This window comes from Sporobolomyces koalae (genome assembly GCF_050403365.1).
Source record: "Sporobolomyces koalae JCM15063 DNA, S_koalae_JCM15063T_v1_ctg8, whole genome shotgun sequence".
NCBI classification, from domain to species: domain Eukaryota; kingdom Fungi; phylum Basidiomycota; class Microbotryomycetes; order Sporidiobolales; family Sporidiobolaceae; genus Sporobolomyces; species Sporobolomyces koalae.
In genome coordinates, this window is record NW_027481763.1 from 397101 (window position 1) to 418581 (window position 21481).

Sequence of the window (21481 nt, forward strand, 5' to 3'; positions counted from 1 at the left end):
TCATAAAGCAATTTTGACATTTCGCATTCACGACAAAAACATGATCCTAGAAGGTAACAACAAGCACAGGATTGTTCAAATAATTTGGTTCAGACGCTGCGCGGATTCCCACGCCCAAAGAAGCTGGCTCTTGAGCGACAGAACGTCAGTGCGCCACAGTTTGCCTTCTCGTGTCTGTTTTCGAAACTCGTCCGACACTGCAAGACAGCTGAATGGTCAGCAGAGCAACCGATAGAATGAAAGCAAGCGTTCAAGCAAACCTATCCAGCATCTCGCAACGTTTTCGAGCGAAACGAAATCTGATGCAACCTTGATACAGTCGGCAAAGTTGCAGACTTGATGAGCGCAGCTGGACAGGGCAAAACGGATCCTGCGTCAGGTAAAAGGATCGAATGCGAATGGGAACAGGGCAAGCGTACCCTGCTGGGATGAACACGACTTGACCTGGAGTCTGACGGATCCTCCAAGACTTGACTTGCTTCTTTTCCCACAAATCCTGACGCAGCTTCTCGTTCAGGAAGAAGCGTTGCGTGTGAATCGGACTATTGAGCGCAAAGGCAAGTCAGCTATCGAGATGGTCGAGGGATGGAGCAGACTGGCATACTCGTCATTCGTCCGTTTCGCTCGAGCGACATCGCCCTGATAATCCCGCACGGCGATGAGCTCGTACAAAAATTCGCGGATCTGATCTCGGTTACGATTAGCTGAGTCTCGTCAGACCGTATCGTAGGGTGCTGACCTTGTCCGCGTCTTCGACTCGGTACAAATCCCATACGGCATAGCCTGGAGAGCCATCGCGCTGCTTGGCGGACCACAGTAGCACATTGACAGCTATAAGGTCGCTCGAATCATCAGCAACACTACTGGACGTAATCATGGGACCGAGACTTGCCATCTGCAACGTCCTGTGTTGTCGTGAGAAAGAGAGAAGGGGGGAAATCATCAGCTTGACATTTGAGCCCGACTAGGACATGATCACAATCCTACCACTGCCGGATTGATATGTCAGCTCGAGCAGACGTCGTGAGAATGCACAAGAGCACAATTTACTGTGAAGCTTGGTACTTCCTTGTCCACCCTCCGAATCATCACTCGTTTCGCTGAAGTAACCTGTACACGCAGACGGATTCCTGTCAGTAGAGCAGCATGAGCAATGCGCGAGCAATGCTGATTAACCTTTCGGTCCGAGATCGGGAGGATTCGCATTCTTGGGCGTATGGGTTGAGACGTTTAGGATTCCATCCCGACGCGTCACTGAGCCGATAGGCACCATTCTCATAAACTGCGATTTCATACGAGTCAGCGATTTCGACAAGACTTCGGACGTTGGTTAACACTCACGTCTTCCCAAAGCAAGGGGAAATCCTTGCGAAAATCGGACGACGGGGGCCAATCCTACACCACAATCAGTGTTCTGCGTCAGCTCTCGTTCGATGCTCAACAGAATGGAGAATGCCCCGGCTCGCCTTGATCTTCTCGCTGTTGACGAGGCCTGTCGATTGTCCGAACGTGCTGAAAAACTCTCCGACGGTGCTGAGTCGATCTGGACGACCAAGAATATTGCTTGCGATCGTAACAGGAGCTTGCCCAAATTGGTCGATGAAGTATTGCGGCGTCCAAAGCACTCTCGACACCTCTGAGAGGTCGAGATCGACCACCATTGCCTCGCCGCGGGACCACAACGCTCGAAAGATGTTGACTGGAGCATCTTCATCCTCCCGCGAGCGTTCGATGTCTTGAAGAGTTTCGTTGGTAGTTGTTGAAGGAAGCACATTTGACGGAAGCTTGAGGTAGGGGTGCGAATTGTCCTCTTCAGGTGGTTGATAGAGGTACTGGTCGGCCCACTTTGGCGACAGGATGTTGCCCAATTCCAGCGGATGACATTCGCGCCAAGTCTTCATGTCCACAACTGTTTGAAGAAGCCTGTCCGCATCGATACGAGTCAAGGGCACAAAGTCGGTCGTCCCATGCTTGTTGCGTCCCCAACAAGTCATGATCCTCGCCAGTGATGCCTTCGGTAGACCGTCGAGCTCCGGGGACGATTCGCCTCGAGCGTTTGCCTCGAACAATCGAACAATCGCATGACAATCGAAGCATAGCTCATGGCCGCACAACTGACATATCCAGCCTCCGCACAGGATGACGTGCAGGCACGCGTCGCACGTGATGACGATACCGAGGTCTCGAGCGACTCGACACGCGCCGGGCTGAGAAGCGTGCGCGAGCTCCTGCTCGATCGTCGGGCCAAGCTTGTGGGCTGCAATCGTCTTGAGCATGCTTGCTTCCTTCTCAGTGAAAGGTGCGTTGAAATCGGATCGAGTCGGAAAATCAGGTACAGTATCGGGTTCGGTCCGAAAGTAGGCAGCCTTGGGATCGAAAGTCCCGTCATCGAGTTGTCGGAATCCACGGAGCCGTTTGAAGCTACAAATAAATCCGGCCCGCCGCGCGCGGCATTCGCGACAGGGTTGTTTAGCGACCACTTCGCGAATTGTTCGAGGTGGGTCCGACGAAGGCGGTGGCCTTTTCCGACCCCCGCCCGAAAGCTCGCTAGCACACGCGAAATCTTGCAGGACCCATCCAGGAGCTGAAGGCAGACATGATTTGCCGATCAATGCTAAGGCGCGTCTGTTCGATATCTGAAGGGTCACTCACGAAGCTCATAGACGGTCCCGCTAAGTTCTCCTCCGCTTCTGGCTCGAGTTTCTGTAGTAGTAGCAGAGGTGGCTCGAGGAGAATTCGGGATGAACGTAGTCATTGGAGGAAAGGGATCCCGTCCTATGACTGACATGAGACGCGACTCAGTCGCGAGCTGATAAGGGTCAAGAGCGTGAAAGCGAGCTCACCGGTATCACGCGAAACCGCGTCAAACCTTTTCCGCATTTTCGCAGATCTCGGAGTGGCCTTTCGCTCGGCTGCTCCTCCCGATACAGATGGTCTGGCCTCATTATGCGTCGCTTTCGCTCTATCTATCCGAAAGTCCGCCTCTTGGGATTCTGATGAAGAATCGCGGTCTGAGTCGTCGACACTGCGCAAGAATAGCGGTTGCTCGAGTGTTTTTGGCGGAGTATTGTGCTCCTCCTTCTTTCGCTTGCGCTCGTTACTGCCGGATTTTTCGAAGGTCTGCCGTCTGTCAATGATTGTGGACTGGATCCCCAGCACTGTAGAAGGAAAGATCGGACGGTGATGACGCTGAACGGCGGAAGGAGGAAGAACACTCGAAACGGAGCAGAAGTCTACATCGTCTGGATGCTCTCCGCTTGACGAGGGAGGGCTAGGAGGCTTCATTGGGGGGTTGAACTATGCTTCTGGCAGACGGCGGCTTCGGATAGCGACGACAGCTTGATAGGTATCCTGGCGTCGGGCGGGATTCTTTGCCGCTCGATGCGAGGTCATTGACTCAGTCAATGCGCGTCACGGAGCCGTCTGCGATGATCGTCGTGTTGTGTTGATCTCGGTCGAGTGCTGGCTGGTTGCGAAACAGTCGATCGCAGGTGCTGCTGCGCACAGCTTGAGACTTGGGTAGGAAATCCGTTCCCTCTCTTGGAGTTCGTTCCTGTTCAGAGCGTAAAGGAGCGGAGCGAGAGCTACTTTTTGTTGGCAGGCGCCAGGGGTACAGATCGTCACTCGTGGCCGATAACGGAGGTTGTTGGTGATCGCTCGCGCGGACCCTTCTGGGCTCCTGCTAGTTAAAGGTTTTGTGAATAGGATGAATGCCGGATTGACACGGAGCGAGCGTAAAGATCAACCGCCATTGGCGACTGTCCCGGCCAGCTAATTACTAATGAATTAGCTATCTGGTGGGTAAATCGAATAGCTACTTGCATTGAGGTGCACCCAGAGAGCCCGAATCGTTTGAGCAGCTTGTAGGAGCAGTAAAGTCAATTTCTGGGTGCGTGCCCCAAACCAGCCGTGAGTGAATTCGCGAATCCAGAGAGCTTTGACTGTCCGTGCGTCCTCAAAAGGGGCGGCAAGACCTGCAATCGTGCTTGAGCCAGTATCTCGTTTCAACGGAGCTCACACATCAGTATCCGCTCTCCAGTGGTTGACGCTTTGCGCTGAGCTTGAAGTCCAGCCTGTCCCGTTGCGAGCTGAAACCGACCTTCGCAGCGACTGGAATGCCCCATTCCCAGTTCTCAACTTTCTTGTTTCCGCCTAGATCCACAGCCAAAGTTTCGACACAGAAGATGCGGCGACGCCCACGCGCACGAGTGTGGGCAGGGAAGGGCTTCAGCGCGAGATGGTTGCCATCTTTGATCCGCCTTGATGCTTGCTGCGAGCGCTTTGTACAGATCATTCGCGCGGTCAGCATCGTGGCAGGGTCTCTACAGAGATGAGCTCACTTGTACTGCGTTCTGGCGACTGCTCAGCCTCGTGCCGGCTTCATTTAGGGTCGCAACCAGCGCTTTGGTCGCACAAAGGTTTTCAAGTGATTGCTTATCAGCTTATAATCTCGAGAAAGTGGGACTGTGCGCGACGGTGTGGCGAGACAAGAGCGTGGACAAAAGCCCTTAGCGCAACTTAGCGTGTCCGCGCCCACAAGAGTGACCTTCGTGGCCCCCACTTCAAAAAATTCGCGAGCCTTTTTTCCGGGACGCCAGGAGAGCACACCAGCGAGTGCTGACAGAGTTGTCCACGCTCGACTCAGTGCCAACCTCGCCTTGACGGATCCTTGAACTCCCATACGAGCATAACGTCGATCCAAGTTGAGAAAGGACCTTTTTTTCCCCGCAGTCGACTGTCGACGTCAAGCAAGTCAACCCCATCTGTCGGTCTCCTCTAACCCTTCGCCCGCACTCTACAACGCTACAGCCCAGCGCACTGTAGAATACTCCAAACCAGCTTCGACCAGTCGGCGCCGCTCCGATTCGTCCCCTCTACCTTGCACGCTTGGCCAGCAGACTCTCTGCCGTCCACCCTCTCTCCTCGCGCGCGTTCGCTACCGCGCCTCGTCCACCACCACCGAAAGGGATCACGATCAAAACCCGCATGGAACGCGATCTACACATTCACAAGCTCTCGCTCACCTCGCCTGGACTCTCGCAAGGTCCGGAGGGGCACCAGGAGGAGGCCGCTTCTGACCCACCTGTCCGTCCCTCACTTGCAGAGGTGGGACAGACACCTTCGACGGCAGTCGACCGCGAAGCTGTAGCCGAGCAGGAAACAGAATTCATCGGGTCAGTCCTCTTTGCAGCCCCTCCCGAACCTCGATCACACTTCCCGGCCTCCCTCCGGAACGAGCGTGCACCACTATGAGTATCACTCTGTAGCCATTGGGCGCGAGCAGAGTCGTGTCCACTCCGAGGCGAACGCTCCCGGTCGTTCCGTCGGATCCTTTTCGGCATCCGAAACTGACTTTTCAGTCTTGGCTGGGCAGATCGATCGACTGCGGCACGACGAGCTGTCGCTTCTACATCTTTGACCAATGGGCCGATGTCGTCGCAAGTCACCAGATCGAGTTTGAGCAGAGTGAGTTTCCCCCGTCTCGCTCGCTGCCGTTTCCCACTCTTTTTCGCGTTCTGCACCCCCACATCGCCTCAGTTTATCTGGATTCTTGCGCTCGCTTAGTCCTCTGCGCTTCACACGCCTCGTATTCGCTACTAATGTCCTTTTTTGTCGTCCGTCAGTTCACCCCGAGCCTGGATGGCACGAGCACGATCCTTCAACCTATGCTGTCGAGATCGACAAGTGCATCTCGTCCTGCCTGGACCAGTTCTACGCCGCCGGACACAAAAAGAGTCAGCTCAAAGGTGTCGGAATCGCAACTCAACGCGAAACGACCCTCGTTTGGGACCGGTATACGGGGCTACCACTCCACAACGCAAGTACGTCTACACTCGCCTCCTACGTCTCTCCATGCCATATCACTATCCCCGGCGAGATTCGGGAGCCCGAAGACAACCCATGCGCTAACGCCGGACTTGCCATCTGCAGTTGCTTGGCCTGATGCGCGAAACGCTGCCAATGTTCGGGATCTGCGTGCTCGCGCCGAAGAACGAGCTTTCATGACTCCAGATGGCGAAGTTGTTGGAGAAGAAGGCATCCGGAAGTTGACAGGACTCCCGCTCTCGTGCGCTTCGAACATTTCCCTCCACCAATTCCAGACCAGGGAAAAAGCTTACACTCGCCTGGAACTCGGCTTAGAAACTACTTCTCCGCGACCAAGTGGGACTGGCTCATCAACGAGTGTGACGAAGTCAAGCAAGCGAGGGCACAAGGTCGATTAAAAATCGGAACTGTCGAAAGTTGGCTCGTGCATGTGAGCTTCTCTCTTCTACAGCCTCGCAGTGCGAAGCGGAACTAATCAGCGTGGCTTCCAATAAACTAGGAATTCACGGGCGGAGCTCTGCATGTGACGGATGTCACGAACGCATGTCGAACCCTGCTGTACGACATCAACAAGCAGACTTGGTCGACCGAGCTGTGCGATTTCTTCAACGTCCCGATGGAATCGTTGCCCAAGATTGTCAGCAACTCGGAGGTGTATGGAACCTTCAAGGAGGGTCACTTGCTCGAAGGGATCCCGATTGCCGGATTGATCGGTGATCAGCAAGCTGCGTTGGTGGGCAACAAGTGTTTGAAGAAGGGAGACGCGAAACAGACTTACGGTGAGCACGCCTCGTCGCTTCTTCACTGCGAACTTGGACTCACCTGCCTGTATGTCTTGAAAGGAACTGGATGTTTCATGCTTTACAACACGGGAACCGACATTGTACAATCCACTCACGGACTCGTGACGACCGTTGGATACAAGATGGGGGCCGACGCACCCCTGCATTACGCTCTCGAAGGATCAGTTGCCGTTGGTGGAAGTTCAGTCTCTTGGTGAGTACTCCCTGCAACAGATTCTAAATCGCACCTCGTTTCTAATCACCCAGGCCTTTCGCAAATCCCTAACGTAGGCTTCGAGACAACCTTGGTATCATCGACAACCCGAAAGAGGCGGGTGAGCTCGCCGAGCAGGTGGCAGATACCGGGGGAGTGTACTTCGTTACTGGATTCGGTGGTCTCTTCGCTCCATACTGGGACATGCGTGCAACGTGAGTCTCTCTCCCGCATTCAATTTCCTTGTGCGTGCAAAGCTCATCACGAACTTGAAATCTACAGGGGTATGATCATCGGTCTAACGACCTACACAACCCAACAACACATTGTCCGAGCGACCCTCGAAGCGACCTGTTTCCAGACTCGAGCGATTCTCGACGCAATGGCGAAGGACACGGCGCTCTCGGGCAAGGCGGCAGGCAACTCTGCGAACGAGACGCACTTTGGTGAAGACGACGCCCCGATCGGTCTGCAGGTACTCAAGGTCGATGGAGGCATGACCGGTAGCGACATCACGATGCAGCTACAAGCTGATATCCTTGGACTTGAGGTGTGGCGACCAACCATGAGAGAGTAGGTCTTTATCTCACGATCTCGGTTCTCCCCTTCGATCCTCTGTTTAACAAAGGATCGGTTCGCGACAGGTCCACTGCGCTCGGTGCAGCACTCCTCGCGGGAGCAGCGCTCAAACTCTTTGGTTGGGACTTGACCGAGCCCGACACTCTCAAAAAGGTCAATCGACTCGACGTGACCGTGTTCGAGCCGCAATTGACAGAAGAGGAGCGAGGTCAGACCCTTTTTTCCTTTGTTGTCGAATACCTTTGAGCTACGGTTGCTGATATTAGGTCTCGGACTGTGCAGAATGGAAGTACGCAGGATGGCAACGAGCCGTTGATCGAGCTCGCGGATGGTCGAGTACGCCTCCTCCAGAAAAACAAGATTCTGGAGACGACTCTGACTGATGTCTCGTATTGATAGCCAACACCGGTCATGGTTGAAGGGATTCTCTCGACTGTTTTTCCTTGTGGCTTGTAGACTCCTCCCTACTTCTAGACACCATTCTCCACTCTCTCGTCACTCTCACATACCATCTCCTTCCATCCTTGTCTATACCGAAAACATCCTTGCTGTTCTCTCGTTCCGTTACTGCCAATCTATTCCTTGTTGGATGAAAAAAGATCTGTCGAATTGACATCTGATCAACAGTTCCATTCGCTCAACTCGCTCTTGAATCATTTCAACACCACCAGTACAAGCCCAGGCATAATCTGCATGAGATTCGAAGGCAACGGGGCTAGTATTCGTGTGCCTTCCTCTAGGTCTACGCCGCAACTCTACATCTACCGTGACAAAAAATAATATGGATCTTCTAGAAACAATGACGACAATGGATTATATACCCGGGAAAATGGAATGTATAGGGGTAAACAACAGAAACATGTAGACTTGGGTAAAGTGACCGTTCAAAAGGTTGCCAGGTTTGCACCTCTTCGAACGCCGCGACGAGAGACGAGATTGATGACTGTTTCGAGAAACGTAGGAAATAGTCGCAGTCAGAATCGCGACCACGTGATGGGTAGAGGGTGAGTGAGAAAGAGGGACTGACGAGCTGCGGAAGTGAAAAGACCGACGGCCATTCCGACTACAGTTCGGACGATGCCTGCAGCGGCATTGACCGAGGAGCTGAACGCATCCGAGTTGCCCGATGAACCCTGAATAGCAGACGCAAGCAGTCCACCATTTGCAAGACCACTTGGGAGTTGGACGAAGATGCTATGGATTCAAGTGACAGTTGTTGTCAGCACCGAGACTGTAACGTCGGCATTGGATTCAGAGGATGTACCCGACGATCATGACGACGAATGCCGATTCTCGAGTCGCTTTCGACCACAAGTTTCCCAATACCCCAACGATGAAAGCGCCGAAAGCGGAGGTCACCGCTGGCGCATTTGGAAACGCTCGGCCAGAGAAGAAGTTTGCACTGAATCCGGCTCCTCCGATTACAACCATGGCTAGCGTGTCCCTTCGGAAGAGGGGTTGACCGTTCTATTTGTGCGCAATATATCGTCAGCTGAGCACAAAAGCGGACTCGGAAGGTATACGCTTGCCTTGAGTGCCATACACAGCAGGAATGTCGGGATCGTCAAGAAATCTGTCGCAAACAAATGCCGGATCAGACGAATACGTGAGACGGAGAATCGCAGAGCCAAGCGTACAGTACCACTGAGGGACCGTCGCTCGATACCAAGGGGCTCCGGTCCGAAGCGCTTGACACTACAGTTTTGTGGCGTCAGCTGAAAGCCCTACTTATCGATAAAGAGCGGGGCGGACACGCACCGTATAGTCTTGACTGTTTCGAATTGTTTCGTTTGCGCCGCGTGTGTAAATTTCGCTGCCAAGACTCAAGCCGAAACCAAGGAAGAGCGAATACAGGATCGAGTATGTGACTCGCACGGCACCCGAAATGATCGATCTGTTGGCGAGTTCCAATGATCCCGACAGCACGATAAATCCGGGCAGAACTAGACATGCGAAAGATGGTCAGCATAGCTACAGCCGCAGCAGGCGAAAGTGGAAATTCCACTGACTGAGGACGATCGAGCCAGCTGCTACCGAGTAAAAACAGAACTCGTTCGAATAGGCGAGGCCACCTGCAATCAAGCAATTAATACAAGCAATGGCGATCCTAACACGACGACGTCTGTGAGTTCGAGGAATATACAGAAATGAGAAAACAGTCGAGACCTACTCGAATAGCGAAGAGTACAGGTCATTGCGCGCCAGTAGAACTTGGACAACCACGAGCAAGCCTCCGAGCGGAACGACTGCAAGCATGTCGATAAAGGAACCGTAGAAGGCTACTCGAGCGGTATCTGCGGTCAGTGCCTGCTCTTCTTGCTACGATATGCAATCCGCTTGGTGCTTACCACTCGGGATAATCGCGGCCGACGCCAGGCCTCCGATCAGAACACTCTGCCATAGTGCATACTTGGGCGGCGCGACCATCAATTCGTCAAGTCGCGAAGACGCCTCAGTGACTTTCATCTTGTCTCGAACAACCTTGGAATAGACCCAGAACGCTGCTCGTAATTTACCGAAATCCAGACCGGCAGGTTGTTTCAGGAACTGTAGGCGACTCAGGATCAGTCAAGCGATCACTTGCAGATTCGAGCTCGCTTACTTTGATGTCTGACGTTCCGCTTGCAGGGTCGGCAAAGTTGATGAGCATGACACCTGGCAAATACACGCAATGGCAGTTCGGAAGTTCGAGGACCCGACCAGTCGCCTGTAATTGAGCTTCGAGTCGGTGTGAAGGTGCGCCGAACCTGCAGATAACCCTGTCAGTCGAGAGTTTGACAAGGAGCTCTATGGTGGTTGACCTACATCATCAGGGCGCGAGCGAGTTTGAGTATGAACTCTTGGCGTTCTAGGAGAGCCGCAACGTGGGAGGTGATGAAGACTCGTCGAGCTTTCAGCTCCTTGAGCCGCTGTTTCCGACGTCGGCGTTTCTCTTTGTCCCATTCACGTAGGTCCGCCTCGCGTTCTTTCGCTTCCCTCTCCTGCTTTTCCTTGGCCTTGCGTTCGGCGCGACGCTCGGCCCGCTCTTTCTCGATTTGGGCGAGGGTCGGAGCGCCAGCAAAGTAGTCTTTCCGGGACGCGATGCCGTCGGGCGATCTGGGTGTCTTTGGTCCAAATATGCGGAAAGTCGGGGTAGTTGGCGAAGCTGCCGAATTTCGACTCCGACCCGGGTTGGGGTTGAGCGGAGAGGAGGCGCCAAACGGGCCTGCCGTCGGCGAGGTAGGGGAGGTCTTGCGCGAAATGTCACTCATGGAAGGCTACATTACGGATCAGTGTCAACAACCGGCTCTGCTAGTCAATGAAGAATGACAAGCTCACGAGGTCATTGACCTGCAACGAAAACATGCCCTTCTTCCGTCGAGCGCGCCTCTGCGACAGGGCTTCTACAGCGCTCATGCCGCTCTGCAACGGACTGGTGGCATATGAAGGTGGCTTTGTCGTAGCTGGGGCTGTCTCGAATGTACCAACGCTTTGTGATCGTTGGAGGCCCTCCCCTGCTTCCTGCAGGTCTCGCTCCTCTTCCTCCTTCACCATCTCATGCAAACTCATCCGGCTCGCGGCCCGAGACTGGCTGTTATAGGGGCCCCTTGACGCGATACCCGAAGATCGTTCGATGGACGGCGACAGTTCGGGCGAAGGGCTCTTGGGCGGCGATTGTACCGGGGAAGTTTGTCGAGCTGATTTTGGTGATTCAGCAGGTCTCGTTTCGCTGGCTCGTGCGACATGAAAGCCGGAGCGAGTAGCCAAAGGTGCGAGAGATGAGCCACTCGGGGTCGCTACGCCTGCCAGACCAGCCTGCAAGATCCCGGTTTGGTCAGTATCTTACATGGTTCTATGACGCGAAAGGCGGAAGAAAAGAGAACCTACAGTGGAAGCGATCAGGCCAGCGAAAACGCCTCCGCCTGATCTAGCTGCTAATGGTCGGGTACGCTCAGTCTCTAGCTCCAGGCCAAGACGATCGCCAAGCTTCCTGACGTGCTTTGAAAGCTCCGTCGTAAATCGAGGCTGGTAAGGAACGTAGAGACCGGGACTCGGTGGAGGCGACGGCGATGACGCTCGCGAAGCTGGCTTGTGGGAGGTGGTTGAAGCAGGTCTACGTCGTTCTTGATTCAGCTCCATCCCAAGAGAGGTGCTTGATCGCGAACGATGGTGAGTTGCGAGCGTTGCCGATGAGCGCGACCGCTTCGGAAGCGTAGAGACCTCTTGAGGGAGGTCCCGAAGTGACCGGTTCGGAGACAGACCTCGAGGAGAAGAGTGGTTCGAGGGAGCCGAGGCGCGCGAGCGTGAAGGCGATTCTTCGACAAGACTTGCTAGCGTAGACGTAGAATGAGCCCGATCCGACGCTGACAAGTTGCGGCTGCGGTCATGTCCTGACACCGGGCGGAAATGGCCTCCGGTCGCGAAACGGAACCCTGCGCTGGCTGCAGTTTTGCCAGCCTGCGACACGGCAGTCGAAGTTGCATGCAGCGAATTCTTCGTGGCCCGCTTGGCTCGAAGTTTGGCGATGAATCGCTCTCGCTCGTACTCGTCGTCGGAGAGATCGTCCAGGGGCGCGTGAACATCCGTTTCGGATGCAGTAGGCGAACCGGGAGTCGAAGGAGCGGGTGTCGAAGCTGCAGAATTTGGAAGGGATTGTGCTAGCTCCGCCTCGTCTTGCTGCAGAGCCATGAGCGCAGTCAAAACACCGACGTTCAAGGGGACTGTACCGGAATCGGCGGTTTCGGCATCTCCCGACGTGCTTGTTGCTGTTGTTGATGCGTCTCGTTCATGTCCGTCGTCGGTATCTTCGCGCCTCTTCGCGCGACGTCTGTGCGCCGATCGAGACCACATGGCTCTCATTCCCGTCGAATAGGTGCTGATGATTCCCCTGGCCCGCTCCGCCTCGTCGGTTGCTGCCGGCAAGCCCTCCCGTTCGCCCTCTGGAACGAATACCGGTGCCTTCGGTCGGTCTTCGTACTCATCGATGCGCTCGTCTCTTTCCGGGATGTCATCAATCCTGAAGTCACGTATAGAGTTGGCTGACTCCTTCTCCTCCTCTGGAATTTCATCCATCGGCCCGTCCGCCGAGGCATTCGGGACCGCGACATGCTCCTCCACATCCTGCGGCCATTGCACTTTGCGAGACGACCTGGCAGCCGGAGTCGAATGGTCGATACCGGTAAAATCGACAGGCGGATCTGAGTGTGGAGGAACTGAGGTGCTGATTCGCTCCTCAGCGGGTCCTCCCATAGAATCTGCGCGGTACCGCGTGCGCTCGGCACGTCTTCACGAGCTTGTTTGGGTTCAATAGGTTGATGAGAAGTCGGGGGCAAGATGATGTTTTTTTAGCGGGGTAAACACGGCGGCCGGTCTGGGGACCGACTCCCTTGACGAAAGTTGCCGCGCACGGTGCCACGGAGCCCTTTCAGCAGCGAGATAAAGTGTGTCACGGTGTCACCGCTCGTTCGCTAACTTTCGCCACTACAACCTTCACACTCACTCTCTATTTTCCTACGTGATGGCTCAGGTATCACTGACTTCGCTGCAGACCAGAAAGGTTTCTCCAAGAGGAGCGTCGCGGATGCCAACGGTCCGTTTCGAAATGATCAGTCCGGTCAGTCTGATATTGTGCCGGCCGCCATCGGTAGAGCGCACAGACAGCCCACAACGCGACTGGCTCCCCTCCTCGTCCCGTCTTATAGAAATACGTACGCTTGAACCATTCTGCGTACCTGGCAACAGCCGGAGCTAGTCGATACAGCTGACACTGCATAGCGTTCAGCCAATCCTCAGATTCGGCTGCATCGCAGATGCTGTTAGATCGTCCTTGCTTGACCACCTATAAGCTATAAGGCTGTGCTTGCCAGGTGTGAGAGAAAGTTTGCGAACGTGAGTAAGCTTGGTCAGTACCGTTTACTTCGCCAGAGCTTTTTACGCTACAAGCCGAGGTACTTTCGAGCCTGCAGGAGCTCGTAAGGTGAGTCTACACACGTGCTTCCCACTGTCTATTAAACACGCAACAAACCAGAGAAGATCTGGCCGATCGAGGTATGAGTCGAGTCACTGCGCAATTCGAGCTGCAGCTCTCGTCCTCGCTGCGCGCATACTGGATGCACCTTTCCTCCTTCTCTTGACTGTCTGTCACGAGCCGTTCGCTACAATCAACCGGCTCCTCCACGCGAAGGCCGTATTGTATGCGTACCACTGCATTGACCGATTCGGCATTCTGACGGCATCCGGAGCTCCCGCGCGCCGCGCCGTAAAAAAAAGTTGGGGTACACCGCCTTTTGCTGCGCGCTCTTTTGCCCCTCCCACGATCACGACGAGCCTACACACGAAGCTACCCGATCGCCTGCACACCGCGAGCGACGACAAGAACCGCGCGAAGACACCGGGATCGCTTCAGGATCGACGGCGCACAGCCCTCCAGATCTTAACTTGTCCTCGGACGTTCGGTCGAGTTCTCAGTCCTTCTCCTCGACCGCTCGCCAACTACAGTAGCCGCACCGATATAGCAGGCATCATGCTCGGCATCGCTCAACCCTTACCGGCACTCGTCGCAGCGTTCGCATTGCTTAGCTCGTCCGCGTCCGCCGCAGTCCTGCCGAACCGAAGCCCGTCTGTCGGAAGTCGCACTAAGACGCCAAGGCAGCCGATAAGCACCTCTTGCACGCCCTGGTTGAGTGGCCTGCTGCAAGAGGTCAGAAAGACCGACCACGGTGAGCCTAGTCTCGTCAGAATGATTCCGCGAGGTCGTGTCTGACTCAGCTCTCGCAATCTCGCCAGTGGAGATCGTCTGGAAAGCTGTATCGACGAGTGACAGAGGGCCTCTCGGTGGAGTGAAAGCTGTGCGCCCTCGTCTCGCTGTATCATGCTCTTCTCTGCAAGCGGACCCGGCTTGACTGACTGACGCCCCGTCGTTCCTTCTGGTACCTTGTTTTTCTCATAGGAGAACATTGGCCGGAGCAGAACAGCAGGGCTCGAACCCGAACTTGAATGGTTTGTCACTCCGACATCCGACGGATTTTTCGAGATCACGTGAGATGACTTTTCGATGTCGTTTTCTACGATGATGGTCGAATCTTATGCCGTCTGGGACTCTGTAGATCGGGCACGCAGCCATTCGATTGCGCTTCACAGCTTCGACCGCTAGATTCGTGGTCTCAACACGCCCTCGTGCAGGCAGCTCCCGCGAGTTCAGACTGCGCGCCACCTCATCTCGTAAGTCTCGGCATTTCTGACGAGAAGTAATGTCGTCTGACATGGCTTTTGTGGAATCGCCAGTTCTCGATAACATGTACCTCGTGCGACCGCCACAATGACGCGGCACATGGTTGCCTGTTGCGCTCAAAGACGAGGAACCAGTGCGTCGAGCTGAACGAAGAGGGAAAGCTCCGGTGGAGCGACTGTGCGGACACCGACAATGCGAAGCTGCTTACGAAACGAGATAGAGTCAGCGCAATTCGCTTCTCTTCAACCTATACCCATTCCTCCAATATTGACTATCTTTTTCGATCACAGGAATCGCTTCATCGTCGCCAGACCTGGGACATTACCCCTTAGACGCCCTGCTCGCACTGTGCGCTCGACCGACAAATTGTTGGCGAGCTGCATTTACGACATGGCCTGTCACCTCGCCTCTATTATCTACTTCCGCCATCGACTGAGCGAATTCTAGACGCTGTCTCGTTGGCCTTGAAGAAACGCCGAATTTCTAGGACACTAATCTCTATCGTCTAGCTATGTCCGCCTGTTCGACTTCTATTGATACCCTTCGCATTGCAATTATTACCCTCGTATTCACTGATCCGTCTGCACATGTTGCACCTGCACGTGTTGTAATCTTCAGCCTCACTGAGCTGATCCCTCGGCTAGGTCACAGTCGACAGCCAGGCGATAGAGAAGGACTTCGAAAGCTTCGAATCTCTCTTTCATTTTTCGGACATTCCGGATTGTATAGTACTCCAAGTTTGCGAGACTACCTGGAAGGACAAGGAGAGAATGAGAGAGGGAGAGTTTAAGCGACGATCAGCCATCTCACGCAAACTTTCCCAAAGCGGAATGGCACTTTACGCTTTGCCCATTCTCAACCCCCTCGCCTTCGCGGATTCGAGACTTTGTCTCATGCGGCCGTTCGAGGCTGTTCCCCTCTCGGGAAAGACGGCTGGCTGGTCGGCATCCTTTGCGCTCCTTTCAACTCTCTTCGCGCCTTGCACTCTGCTCGTCACCAACGTCGATCAGACCGGATTGTTCGTCAGCTGTCCGTCTGCGCTCCTCGACGCAACTTCCGTAAAGCAGCTTGGTCGCCAACTTTGACCGATTGACCTCATCGCTGCTCGTCGACGCTTCCGGCTCTCAAACCAACTCACCTCGACCGTCGCTTCAATCCCAGCACAGCTTAGCGTTCATCATGTCTCGCAGACCGTAAGCCTTCGTTGCCTCAGCCCGTTTTCTTGAGCTAGCAAGCTGACTCCTATCGTCAACGTCAAATCCCGCAGTTCTGTGCACGTCTTCAACATGGGAGACGAGGACGAGCACGTCTTGGCACCGTTCCTAGCGTCGACGAACCGATCCGATTCGAGCGAGTTCGACCCGAACAAGTCGAACGGGAAATTGACCAAGTTGCCTCAGAAGCCGGCCGCGCGTCGAACGTCGAACGCTCCGCAATGGAACAAGCCTACAGTCGACTGGTCTCGCACGAGAGGCACATCGACCTCGTTCTTGGGCGGGATCTTTGGTGGAGGCAAGCAGTCGCAGAGCACCTACGAGCCGATTGCACCCATGGACCCTCACTCGACGTACTCTCCGTATTCGGATGAGAAGAATCACATCGAGCTCGACATGGATGAGGACCTCCGAGTTGGAGATGACAATGAGAAACGCAGGCGGAGGAGCGCGGGCGCGTTCACCTCTTTCGTAAGCTCTCTTGCTCGAATTGCGCCTATTCAATCAGAAGGCTGCGCAGACAGACTGACCCGGAGGTTGCGCTGTAGTTTGACCAATTCGCCAACACGCCGCGCCACAACTTCAAAATTCAGCGCAGCCGTCGAGCCGCTGAACGGATCGGCCTCTTTAGCATTGTCGGTGTACTCTTCATTTTCTTCATCGTGAGACACGGCAACGGCAAGGCAGGAGGACTCGTCGAGACCGCCAAGATTAAAGCGCTCGGTCGGACAAACGTATGTCCCCCTCTGCGCTCAGATCCTGCTGGCTACGGTCTCACCTGTCGTCATTCTCTTGTCGGGCAGCCTCTCAAGAGCAATATTCCGCTTCACTCGTTCCGAGCGAACCTCAAGCCTGATGGAGGTTACGTGACAACCTTCCCGTATGGAGGTCTGAGTGAGTTCTCTATCCCTCGGACGTGCGCTTGGCCGGAGCTAACTCTGAGCTCATGTATCACAGCAAACCAATTGATCGAGATGTTCAAGGTCGTGCACGTTGCACAGCGACTCGATCGCACTGCCATTCTGTTCGTCCGCTCCCCGTGCTGCGAGAGTGTGCGAATCTTTCAGCTGACCCGCCAGACGTTGGTGCATGCAGCACGGATCTCGCGGCTGTCCACTCTGAAGGCGGAGACCGACCTCTCGACGAATTCTTCGACATGAAGTCGTTCGCGTACTACTCGAACGCCTCGGTCGTGAGCTGGAACGACGTCAAACTTGTCAACACGATCGGCACGCAACAAGAACGCCTCAGCTGCTGGGGAGCGAGAAACATGGGCGAGGAGGAACCCTTGGCGCGGTACAACATCAAGACCGATTTCTGGCCGTTCCCGGACGAGTATCGCGTCGTCTCGTCGATCGAGAACTCGATCACGTTCCCAAACATTGAAGCACTCGCATCGAAGGACCAGACACCGTGGCTCGCGACGTTTGCTCAAACTGCGTTCGGGTCGATTGAGCAAGCACCCCGATTCCCCGACCCGAACCTCTTGTGCCTCGAGAACACGTTCTACGTGCCCAATATCCGCACAGACGACGGCGCACCCGACTACAAGCACGCGATCGAGGAGCTCACGCACGAGAGTCCGATCTGGGAGGACGTTGGCAAATACCTGCGGTTCAACCGACACATCAACCACCTCACGGACGAACTGTTGATCGCACTGCTTGGTTCGAACCGCAAACAGTTCGTCGCGGTGCACATTCGACAGGGAGACTTTGTCGACCTCGGACGCGCGAGCAAAGCTGCGGACGAACTCGCCGACACGTTCAAAGCGGGAGTCGAACGGGTGCAGAAGGCGCTCCAGGCGAGGAAAGGCGCAGCGAAGCGCGACTTGCCCGTCCTGTTCGCAACCGACTCGACTGACCCGGCCGTGATCAACAAACTCAACAAGCTCGGGTGGATCTACATCAACCACGTCGAGTTTGCGACGTCGGCTCGGTTCGGAGGATGGTACCCAGGCGTTCTCGACTCGAGCATCCTCAGTCGTGCGACCGGGTTCGTCGGGACTCGTCAATCGACGTTCTCGTACGTGGCGGCCCGCCGAGTCGAGTCTTGGAACAAGGGAGCGACGTTGATCGTCGGCTAGCTGCAGTGCGCGGGTTCGCTATAATTCTCTTTTCTCTCTCTTTTAGTACATGTTTCCTATGCATTTTTTCGTTCCACTAGATGTCCTTTCTACGCACGATCCCCCTCTCTGTATCCTCATTCTTCATGACAATGCATTTCTCAAACTCGCTCGATTCTCGTGCACTGTATGTGAAGCGCTCGTCCGTTCCCGCGCGTTTGACAGGCAAGTGAGGAGCGGATGAGGATTTTGCGCGCGCGAGAGGGCACGAGTGCCTCGCGTGCGCGCACGTGTTTCGAGCCCGAGCCGTATCGATGAGGCGGTGCACACGGGCAAAAGCGGAACATACGGACGTCACCTCGAGAAGCCGTGAGACGGACAACTACAGACAGCACGTTCTCTGTGTTGCGGATCAGAAGTGTCCAGAGTTTGTAGAGATCTTGCAGAAAGTTATCCGCAGTTTCCTGAATCCGGGGAGAAAGAGAAAAAAGTGGACTTGGGGCCGAGTGATGAGATCGGCGCGTGCGAAAGTCAACCAACATGCAGTGAACCGGGGTTCTCCTCTCTGCTCCATCTTCGCTCTCGTCACTCGAACTCCAGACAAAGATGCCTGCGTTCCGTTCCGTCGCTGCTGCTGCTGCCGCCCTCGCGCTCGTCCCGACGCTCACTCAGGCCCAAGCGGTGGTGGACAACTCGACTTCGAGCGACACTCAAGTTTCGAGTTCCCAATGCAAGTCTCCCCTCTCGCTCTTCTTGCGTCGCATGCATTCGATCTGACCACGCGCTATTGTTCCAACAGACTGGCGTGAGTGTCCCGTCCCTCCTGGCTCGGCCCGTGTGACCAACTCCAACGCTTTTTTGTCGGCAAAATTGTCTTGGTTGTTTTGATCCGGGGTATCGAGTCGCGTCCAACCGCTGCGCTCACAGAGCTGACTATCCGCTCGCTGTGTTCGATTCGTATAGACGAACGGTACCATGGACTGCTGTCGATGGCGGCCTACAACGACGACCCGACGACCATCTGCGCGCAGCAGACCTTCACTCAAGCCGCGCTCCTCAAGTCGTTCCCCGACTCGACTGAAGCTCCCTGGACCCTCATCCAACAGTTTGGTCCTACCGCTTCCGGTGCATCCGGTTTCAACGTGATCATTCCTGGTGCGCTCAGATCGCTCAACTGCTAATTGCTGCGGAAAGTATACTGGGCTGACTGAATGCATGCCAACATCACACCACCTACGCGTCTCGTTTCGTACAGAAATGGACAAGGTTGTCATCGTCTTCAAGGGCATGTTTGGATGGGAGTCGACCTTGTGAGTTTGGGGCACATGAATTCGCCGCTGCACCGCCTCGCGACCGAAACCGAATCTGATTCAACTTGCCGTTTCGGTTTTCTTTTCTCGCAGCAACGATTCGACTGCAGACAGTCAGTTGACAAACCTCGATCCGGAATAACCGTCTTTGACTTCGTGGCTCGGACACTGACGTACCCACTCTTGTTCAGTTGGAACGACCCTCAACCTCGGACCCCGATGCACGGGTGTTGAAGGTGGTTGCACCGCCCACGCCGGTGCTCTTCAAGCCTACCTCGAAGTGAAAGAGGCCACCAACAACTGGGAGCTTGTCGAGTACTACGTCAACCAGACTGTCAGTCCGAGCTGGATCCATTCTCGCATAAAACGATTGTACTGAATCTCGATCTACTGTCGGCAGGGTCACCAATGGTCGGTTACCGGTCACGGCTTTGGAGGTATGATGGCACAGATCGCTGCTATCGACTTGGGATGGGCGGGCAAGGTCCACTGGAGTCACTCGCACGGTGCCGCTCGTGTCTTCAACCCCACTGCCGCGAACCTGTACAACTCGCTCTTCGCCGGGTAAGCCCCTCTCGTTTTGTCATCTTCAAGTGATTCCGTGATTGACAGCGCTGCTTCTCATCTGCCTGTCTTAGTGAGGCTGGTCAACGTACCGTCGCCAACGACGACGCTGTTCCTGGTTACATTCCCGAGTCGGCCAATTACACCCACACTCTTCAAGGATTCCACGTCTACGGCGAGAACGCAACCTACGGAATGAGTGTACGCTCCATAGCCGACTTTACACTCCCTTCGTCGCGAACCTAGAAATTGATCGTCGCTTCTTCTTGGAACAGTACGACATTTGCAACACTGCCACCGACCCCAACTGCCTCGGAGGCAACAATGCCTCGGACCACCTCTTCTACTGTCAGTCTCGCCCTGCTGCATTGCACGAACTGGTTGATTTTTTCTGACTCTTTGACCGTATGATCACAGACACCCCCATCGGAGAGTGCGGCAACCCCAACAAGCAGAACGTCACTGAACAAGAAGCCTACGAGTCGACCGCCTCGGCCGCGTAAGCCCTCATCGAGCGTGTCATTTCTCCAGGGAGCTTGTGCTGACCCGATCTGCGATCACCTAGTTTCTACGCGACTGCCACTTCGACCTTTGTTCCTGCCTCGACTACTGCTCAACCTTCGACCACCTCCGCAGCTTCTGGTTCTTCGGCCGTCTCGACCGGTGCCAAGTCCGCCGGTGCGTCGGCGGCTTCGGGCGTCGCCAACGCGACCAAGAACACCAACGGAGCTTCGACTCTCCGATCGGGACTCTTCGGTCTCGTCGCGACCGCTCTCGGATTCGTCATCCTCGCTTAAAGAGCCCATGTCTGTTTTCTATCCTATAACCGATCTCTGCTCGATAAAGCTTTTCCAAGCCAAACCATCACAGACACTGTCTTCTCTCGTATCGTATCAAACAAGGAGTTCGATATCCCAAAAAACGCCTTCTCGACCCTCCTCTCATCCTCGCAAGTTTCATCACTATACCACCTAATGGAAGCCATCGTCATCATACAGCAGCTCCTCTAGCATTTTTTTGACTCTCTGCCTCTCTCTCTCTATCCATCGACTCGTTCAAACAACGTTTTATTTCGTCTTTCGGTTTTTTATTTTCTTTCGTTTTGGTTTTTACGGATCCGTTATTTGTTTCTACCCTTTGTTCCATCTCCTTCTGGAAATCGCTCTCTCGATCCGCCTCCCTCGTTCATAGGAGCACTTTTCCTCCCTACTCTCTTTCTCCACTCTCTCTCTGACCCTATCGTTCTTCTCGCGTGTGGTCGGAACTTTTTTTTTTTCTGGAAATCATATCATAGATTTGCAACCTCGTGAATGTTTCGTCTCAGAGAGATCACAAACGTTCCCTAATCCGGCTCCTCTTTGTGTGCATTCGGACAAGCAGTATGTACGTCGGATTTCCACAATTTGTGGAAGAAACTTGTAAGGTGTTCCCGAAATCATTAAGTATGAACCAACCCTCTCCCGGCAATTGACATTTTGGACGCTGTGATCAAAACAAATCTACAGGTACGAACTCAAACCCCATGATAGAGTTTGAGGCAGAAATTGATAGCTCATCTGCGACAGGGACAATGTAACGGTTTCAACGGAAAGTCGGGGACACAGCTCGTTTGGAACGCCTGGATCAAGCCCGTATTAGCAGCTCCTAAGAGTGTTGGAGATGGCGCGAACCCGGTGGGTTCTGTACTCGATCCCTTGCGATTTGCAGTGGCACGGAA

General features: G+C 54.7%; 5 protein-coding genes across 5 annotated transcripts; 3 read left to right on the plus strand and 2 right to left on the minus strand.

Annotated features, from left to right (window-relative positions):
- Positions 1 to 75: 75 nt before the first annotated feature.
- Positions 76 to 2276, minus strand: JCM15063_004779 (uncharacterized protein; the record flags this gene model as incomplete). Its single annotated transcript, XM_076677439.1, has 9 exons — positions 76 to 197; positions 261 to 349; positions 420 to 542; positions 605 to 684; positions 740 to 831; positions 1051 to 1110; positions 1177 to 1282; positions 1342 to 1395; positions 1443 to 2276. The coding sequence occupies 9 exons, from the start codon at positions 2274 to 2276 to the stop codon at positions 76 to 78; spliced, it is 1560 nt and encodes a 519-aa protein (XP_076535525.1).
- A 2710-nt stretch (positions 2277 to 4986) lies between these two features.
- Positions 4987 to 7820, plus strand: GUT1 (glycerol kinase; the record flags this gene model as incomplete). The annotated part of the gene is made up of 12 exons (XM_076677440.1): positions 4987 to 5174; positions 5375 to 5466; positions 5625 to 5822; positions 5932 to 6067; positions 6142 to 6256; positions 6326 to 6605; positions 6669 to 6822; positions 6900 to 7037; positions 7105 to 7395; positions 7467 to 7609; positions 7684 to 7737; positions 7801 to 7820. The coding sequence occupies 12 exons, from the start codon at positions 4987 to 4989 to the stop codon at positions 7818 to 7820; spliced, it is 1809 nt and encodes a 602-aa protein (XP_076535526.1).
- Positions 7821 to 8285: 465 nt separating this feature from the next.
- JCM15063_004781 (uncharacterized protein) lies at positions 8286 to 12630 on the minus strand (the record flags this gene model as incomplete). Its single annotated transcript, XM_076677441.1, has 13 exons — positions 8286 to 8344; positions 8429 to 8595; positions 8666 to 8868; positions 8931 to 8974; positions 9039 to 9096; positions 9160 to 9344; positions 9411 to 9508; positions 9572 to 9680; positions 9750 to 9948; positions 10004 to 10148; positions 10207 to 10658; positions 10720 to 11196; positions 11269 to 12630. The coding sequence occupies 13 exons, from the start codon at positions 12628 to 12630 to the stop codon at positions 8286 to 8288; spliced, it is 3558 nt and encodes a 1185-aa protein (XP_076535527.1).
- A 3267-nt stretch (positions 12631 to 15897) lies between these two features.
- On the plus strand, positions 15898 to 17911 carry JCM15063_004782 (O-fucosyltransferase family protein; the record flags this gene model as incomplete). Its single annotated transcript, XM_076677442.1, has 5 exons — positions 15898 to 16296; positions 16374 to 16559; positions 16629 to 16719; positions 16783 to 16849; positions 16921 to 17911. The coding sequence occupies 5 exons, from the start codon at positions 15898 to 15900 to the stop codon at positions 17909 to 17911; spliced, it is 1734 nt and encodes a 577-aa protein (XP_076535528.1).
- Positions 17912 to 18496: 585 nt separating this feature from the next.
- JCM15063_004783 (uncharacterized protein) lies at positions 18497 to 20561 on the plus strand (the record flags this gene model as incomplete). Its single annotated transcript, XM_076677443.1, has 11 exons — positions 18497 to 18611; positions 18690 to 18695; positions 18854 to 19045; positions 19146 to 19200; positions 19294 to 19313; positions 19392 to 19534; positions 19601 to 19764; positions 19839 to 19965; positions 20040 to 20112; positions 20182 to 20263; positions 20330 to 20561. 11 exons carry the CDS (start codon positions 18497 to 18499, stop codon positions 20559 to 20561), a joined length of 1209 nt encoding a protein of 402 aa, XP_076535529.1.
- Positions 20562 to 21481: the final 920 nt, after the last annotated feature.